Source organism: Cervus canadensis, chromosome 32, assembly GCF_019320065.1.
Source record: "Cervus canadensis isolate Bull #8, Minnesota chromosome 32, ASM1932006v1, whole genome shotgun sequence".
NCBI lineage: Eukaryota > Metazoa > Chordata > Mammalia > Artiodactyla > Cervidae > Cervus > Cervus canadensis.
In genome coordinates, this window is record NC_057417.1 from 19,783,293 (window position 1) to 19,790,234 (window position 6,942).

At 57.3% G+C, this 6,942-nt stretch overlaps 1 protein-coding gene across 1 annotated transcript in view; it reads right to left on the reverse strand.

The window, feature by feature from the left end:
• Positions 1-6,105, reverse strand: part of ATP2A1 (ATPase sarcoplasmic/endoplasmic reticulum Ca2+ transporting 1) — a 17,342-nt gene extending 11,237 nt beyond the window's left edge. Inside the window, exons 1-6 of the mRNA XM_043456695.1 lie at positions 5,779-6,105; positions 5,402-5,419; positions 4,934-5,016; positions 3,438-3,542; positions 2,407-2,545; positions 9-89 (exon numbers count right to left, since the gene is read on the reverse strand). Of these exons, the coding sequence (XP_043312630.1) occupies positions 9-89; positions 2,407-2,545; positions 3,438-3,542; positions 4,934-5,016; positions 5,402-5,419; positions 5,779-5,896 (544 nt within the window). The 5' untranslated portion in view covers positions 5,897-6,105. The remainder of the gene's footprint in view (positions 1-8; positions 90-2,406; positions 2,546-3,437; positions 3,543-4,933; positions 5,017-5,401; positions 5,420-5,778) is intronic.
• Between the last annotated feature and the right edge of the window lie 837 nt (positions 6,106-6,942).

Consider the following 6,942-nt stretch of genomic DNA (forward strand, 5'->3'; position numbering starts at 1 on the left):
CAGTAGACCTGTCAGGATGGACTGGTCGACCCGGAGGGTGGTGGACTTGATGGTGAGGATGCGGATATCTGCCGGGACCTTGTCCCCCACTGTGGAGAGAGAAGAGGAGCGTGAAGTCAGCAGAGAAGGGAGTTTTCTCCCTTCCGAAAAAAAACTGTCTTTGTCTGAAGACCTCACCTCCTCCTTCAGGTCTTGGGGTGGTCGCCTGGGCTATGCTCCTGTCATCCCAGCAAGGCTCTCCCTCTAACCCTCACTCCCATTGTCCCCCTGCCGAATGTTCTTCTCCCTATTAGGCTGTGAACCTGGTGAGGGGTGGGCTGGGCACACAGTTTGTGCTCAATACGTGTACACTGTGTGATACAGGGGAAACGGGACAATCTTGTCATCTAACAAGAAACTAAAACTGAGGATTATTTCCTGTTGCTGGTCAGTAAATTGTGTCCAACTCTTTTGCGACCACACGGACTGTAGCCCACCAGGCTCTGCTGTCCATGGGGATTCTCTAGGCAAGAATACTAGAGTGGGTTGCTGTGCCCTCCTCCAGGGAGTCTTTCTGACTCGGGGATTGAACCCACGACTCTTGAGTCTCCTGCATTGACAGGCGGGTCCTTTACCACTGAGTCACCAGGGAAGCCCTAAAAGTGAGGATGGGAGACAGCAAAACAGAGGGGGAAATGAGAGGGAGAAAGGTGAGGAGGGACAGGCATGAAAAGAACTAGAATAAATAGAGTGAGTCAGGGACTTCCCTGGCAGCTCAGTGGTTAAGACTCCATGCTTCCAATGCAGGGGTTGCAGGCTCAATCCCTGGTTGGGAAACTAAGACCCCACATGCCACAAGAGGCAGCCCTGGCCCCCAAAATATAGGGTAAGTCGGATAGACGTGTATCCATGGACGAGAACAAAGTGGAACAGCTGGAGAAGGTAGCAAGAAACAGGAAAAAAAAATTGGGAATTGAGAAAATCAGTGTCAGCCCAGACAAAAGGTGGAGGAAGAAGGCAGGACAGGGAAGTGTGAGAAGAGAAGATGCCGGAGGAGAGGGGGCAGAGGTGGAGGCAGAGGGTGCAGGCCCGCCAGGTCCACGTGGAGGGGATGGATGCACATCAGAAGCCTGCTGGGCCGTGGTCTGAGCATCAAGGGAAGGCAGGAAGCCAGTGTGAGTGAGCTGGGGAGACGGGCTGGGGAGAAGGGGCATTTGCAGGAAACAGGCAGTGGGGGTTGCTGTGGGGGGTGTGGGGCGGGGGTGGGGGCCATAGACAGCAGGGAGCTGAGAAAGGTCGGGGGAGGCCAAGGGATGTTCACAGAAGGAGGGGGTCAGCCTAGGAAACTGCCTGGGAGACACGGCGGATGCCCCACCAGACTTAGAGACCTCTCCAAGGAAGAGAACCGCCCCCTAGCCTCATCCCGCCTGGTCCCAAGGCTGGTCCTAGGGATGGGGTTTGACTGCTCTCCTTTCGCTGCTCCCAAGGTTCCTCCTCCCGTGCCAGAGGAAGCTGACGGAGGAGGGAGGAGGTCAGCAATGGAGTTGGGCGGGACACCCTGTCACCCAAGCCAAAGGGATATTTATAGACATTCATGGCGCTGACTCCAAAGCGTCACGGTGGCAGATGGGCCCTGGGATGCGGCACTGGGGTCTTCAGCCTGCCCGCCCTCCCTTTCGCCAAGCTTCCCAGGGTGGCGACTTGGGTGTCTGGTGGAGGGAAGCAGGCCCTAGAAAGACACGGCTCCCTATGCCAGGGGCCTGGAGACGTGGGAAGACCGGCGTGGGGCAAATATAAAAACCGCTGAAGGGGGCAGAATCCCAGTAATCTTAGCCTCCTGGCCCCCACCCCTCCCTGGTCAGGCATTAAGTGTCCCTCACCGGAGAGGCGGGGCCCTCCTTGAGCTCCCCTCCTCCAGGTCCCGTGCTCTCTGCTGGGGCCTGAGTTTCCCTTACATGGTCGGGGGCTCGAGCCTCTGGCCCCCCCTTCCCTTCTACCATCGCTCCTTCCCCTTTGAGAGGCCTCAAGGGCACTGAGAGGTCAAGATTTAAAGCTGACCAAGCTTGGGGGTGGGTGGAAGGAGAGGGAAGCCAGGCCTCAGGAGGGGGTGGAGACGGGGCCCTTGGCAGGGACTGGGTTCCACCTGTTGCTCGCAAGAGCTGGCTGAGAGGAGGGGGAGCAAGGGGTCTGCCTGCAGCTTCGGGGACAGGACTGGCTGTTCCTGCTCAGACTCTGATGGAGAGGATGTGCCGTGGCCACAGTGCCCTGGAGTGACCCCCGAGGAGTCTGAGAAGGAGAAGCAGAGACTACCAGACACCATCCTGGCTACCTCCTGGACACAGCATCGGGGCTGAGCAGCCGCCACCCCCCACATACACATCTTCTTGGCCTCGAACCCATCCTGGACCACTCGTTCCCATCACTCACCAGCCACCTCCACGATGTCTCCGGGAACAATGTCCCGAGCCTTGATCCTCTGTACTGACTTGCGGTCAGCCCGGTAGACCTTCCCCATCTCGGGTTCATATTCCTTCAGAGCCTCAATGGCATTCTCTGCATTCCGCTCCTGGGGGGAACAGGGTTGAGGAGAGGAGGGTCAGCAGAGAAAGGAAGGTGGTGGAGTGAGAAGGAACTGGTCAAGGAGGATGGGGAGGGGTAGAGATGAAGGAGCAGGGGCCAGAGTATGGGGGAAGTTGGGGCATCACAGAGAAGGAGGCAGGTTATGTGGTCCTGGCTCCTGGCCCAGGGGAGCAGATAAACCTCACAGGACGAGTGAGGAAATCGTCACCCATAGCTGAGAATAGGTAAGGGGGTTTAGGGGTTTTCCTGGCGGCTCAGATAGTAAAGAATCTGCCTGCAACGTGGGTTTGATCCCTGGTTAGGAAGATCCCCTGGAGAAGGGAATGGCTACCCACTCTGGTATTCTTGCCTGGAGAATTCCATGAACAGAGGAGCCTGGCAGGCTCCAGTCCACAGGGTTGCAGAGTCGGACACGACTAAGCGACTAACACTGCCACTACTACTATGGGGGTTTGGGGAAGAAAAAGAAGGAGAATCAAGGAAAATCAGGAAGCAGGGGATAGAAAAAGCAGAGGGTGGTGGAAAGCAAGAGGAAGAAGGATATCAAACGAGCATTTACTGAAATCCTCCTACAGGCCAGACACAGGGCTGGGTACCGTCACACTCATCATCTTGTTAAATTTCACCACAACTCAAGGGACAGGATTATGAGTCCCATTTTATGGATGAGGAAACTGAGACTCAGAGATGAAGGCACCTGCCCAGGGTTGAACAACCAGCAAGTGAAAGTGGGAATACCAAGTCTCCTGAACTGGGCAAAAGGATCAGATGCCAGGCAAGCCCAGGGTAAGTGATGGAGAAGGAGGAGACAGGGAGGGAGGCTGACCTCAGGTCCAGCATCAGGATGTGAAAGAATGGGGGGTGGGGTCAAAGCTAACCTGCCAAACCCCCACGATGGCATTGGCAATGAGGATCAAGAGGATGACAAAGGGTTCAACAAAGGCGGTGACGGTCTCTTCGCCTTCCTCAAACCAGGCCAGCACCTGGGGAGCAAGGGAAGGAGATCAACAGACAATAAAGCCCCTCAAGTGGTTAAGGGGAGCAGACAGAGATGAGAACATGTGCAGGAGCAAAGGGGGCGGGGCATCACGGAGGCACTGCAGCCCCACATCCCTTTAAGTGCCTACATGGTCCACTCCTTTAACTCACACAAGCGCAGCCACTGCTGTTATTCAGCGGGAACAGGCGGGCACAGACATGCACAGCTCGGGGATTAACTGGGAATGCTTTCAGGTTTCCCTGACCAAGTTGCTGGCTTGTAAACGAAGCTCAGGGGACACCCAGGCCAACTACCCCCAAGCCACATCCATCCCATGGGAGCCAAAATCCGATAGAAAAAACCCTGTGGTCCTCGCAGGCGCCCTGCCCACCCGCAGCCCTCCCCCACAGCCCGAGGCAGGGAAGCTCCAATTTCATGAGGGAGCAGGAGGAGGGGATAGTGTTACGGGGCCTCCTGTACACACCCCACCCCAGCTGTTGCCACTGCCAGGCAACAGCCACAGGCAAATGTCAAGGAGCAAATCTGAGAAGGGAGAAGTGAGGTTCTGCCAGCTAGTACTCAGGGGCCCACGGGGCCTCTACTAAGAGACCAGGGGACAAGGAGACGCTTTTGCCTCCAGAGTCCTGTCTTCCAGGAGGACTACAATGTTAAGGAAGGAAGTCCAAAACGCAGGCGGGACTGCTGGGATGGTGGGTGCGCAGGGGAGCTCCAGGGCAGGAGCAGAGGCAGGCCCTAGAGAGGGGGGTGGGGGCAGCCCTGAGGCTGAGGGGTAAGGGGAGAGTCAGGTCAAGTGGACGAGAAGGGGGTCCCGGGAGTTCCAGCCCTGATGGGGGGAGGGGGGGCGAGGCCCAGGGACAGGTGAGGGGTCTGGGCCTTTAGAGTCCCCCTCACACCAGCAGCTCTTTCCCGCCTCTAGGAGGGAGTCTCTGTCTCGACCAATCAGCGTCAGGAGGGAGGGGCAGGAGCTCCGGGACGCTTGGGGATTGGCGGAGCCGTGTGTGAGCCCCGGGGCATGCTGGGAGCCGGCGGTGGCCTGGGAACAGCAGTAGCATCTGAGCCCCGGAGCCCGGCGCTGGGGGGGTAACCCGAGCCCTCGGAGCCCTTGAAGCTCCGGGGGCGGCTTAGCTTCAGTGTTTTGGCTGAGAACATCCTTAAAGCTTAAAATAAAACCTGCCTGCGGGGTGTGGGGGAGGACAGAGGAGTATGCAAGTCAGCGTCACCCCACTCCCTCAGTGCTAGTCTGTAGGATAGGATGCTGAGGGCTTGGACCAAAGAAGCCGCTGATTTGGGGCTGCCCACGAACATATTCTCCAGATCCCCCCAACCCACAGCCCAGGCTAGCCCCTAGATGCACCCCACCCCCAACACACTTACAAAGGAAATGCAGGCGGCCAGGAGAAGGATCCGCACCAGGAGGTCTTCAAACTGCTCTAACACCAGCTCCCACAGGGACTTCCCTGAGGGCAGAGGCAAGGGGAGGGGACGGGGTGGGGGGCGGTGTGTTAAGGTCTAACGGATGAATGCAGGGACTCCAGGTGCAGGCTGGGGTCCAGCCTGGAGCAGGAAGGGTCTAGGGTGATGGGCAGGCCATTTGGTGCTGAGATAAGGACAGAGGGAGCTGGCCCGAAGTCCAGAAACAGGCTCCTCAAAGTGGTGGGCAGTTGTTCAAGGATTGGATGCCTCAAGGAGAACGTGCCTGGAAACTTCTGCCCCCAGCCAGACTCTAACCTTTGGGGAGGAACATTTGCCCCAGGAATTGGAAGGAGAGGACAGGGAGAAGGGAATGGGGCACAGAGGGAAGGAGGTGTCATTTATGAGAGCTCAGGGCTTCCAGTAACTTACCCTCCTCAGCAGGGAGCTCTGCCCGGGGAAAAAGAAGAAAAGGACATTATTTATTTGGCATTCAGTCTAATGCCACCCACAACCAGGACTTTGTGGTAAGGTAAGAGAATCAGGCCACCAAAAAGCTGAGGTTCACCGAAGTTGTCCCAAAAAACTTCCCAAAACTCAGGGACTCAGGGGTCCTGCTTTCTCAGTATCTTCCCCTCCCTTGCCCTCATAGGACCAGGTCTTGCCTCTTCCCTAAGATACCCTGGAGGGAGAGGCTTCAGTGTGTGTGTGTCAGTGTGTGTGAGTGATTGTGTGTGTGTGTGTGTGTGTGTGTGTGTTGTGGGGATGCAGGAGGGCGTTACCAGCCTTTTCCTCCAGGGAACACTTACCATTATGGCCATATTTCTCCAGATGCCGCTTAACTTGGTCCGGGGTGAGGCCTGTAGTTTCGCTCACCCCAAAATAGGCCAAACATTCTTCTGTGGTCTTGGAGTGCGCAGCCTCCATGGTGCTCCCTTCCTGGGGGCCAGGGGGCAGTGTGTTCCTTCTGGGGGGGTTCTCACACGTCGGGGGCCTTCCTCAGTGTATCCACCTGCCTGTTTGTCTGGGTTTCTTCCTCTTTCTTTCCTTCCCCCCCCCAGGTTATTCTTCCCTCCACGAAGCTCTGACCCCCGTTCCACTTGCAGCAGGCGGCCACCCCCCCAGCCCCCAGCTGGTCCTTATGAGGGAGTAGGGGGGGCCAGGCTCCCCCCTCCCTCAGACCAGGGATTGGCTGGCCGGGACTCTAGCAGGAGGGGTCAGAAGAGAGAGATATTTCTGCTGACGAGGGGGAACAGTGGGGCTGCAGCCTGAGATGTCACTCATGAGGGAAGCTAAGGTGGCCCCAGCCCCAGGGAAGGGGGGGTAGGGAGAGAGACCTCATTTTCTGTCTTCTGCTGCTGAGCCCTTCCCCAATTGCCCCGACTTCTTCAGCTGGACTGCATTTCTTATTCCACAGTCACCCCTTCCAGCTCTTCCCTTCAGCCCGCTTCTCTCCATTCCCTTTCCTCAAACCCCCTTCCCATCTCATCCCTCCTAAACCTACTTCTACTGCTGCAGTCTCATCCTTCCTTCCTGAGTTTGTTGAAATGGCAGCAGAGATACCCAACCCTCACTGGGGCTGAAAAGGGGGAGAACATCCTTTGGGGGCAAGAGGAAGTGGCTCTAGAGGGACAAGGGGAAGCAGGGAGGGGAGAGGGTCAAGGAGACAGGGCAGAAGACGGTAACCCTACCCTAGGGAGGGGTTGCTGCAGCTATCAACAAGGGATTTAGTGTCCAGGCCCCGCTAAGCAGAGCCAGGACTGCTCGTCTCTCCCTAAACACCCCCCTCCCCATGGCTCTAACTCAGCCTCTGGGAACAGAGCCTTCAGGGCCCCCCCACCCTTAAGAGGGAATCCCCCCCCCCAAGAAAATGGGATACCCAGGCAGCCGGGAAACCCAAGAGCCTACAGAATGTGCTGATGGAAGACAGAGAGGGATCAAAGTTTCAGAATGGGGGCAGGGGTCACCCCAAG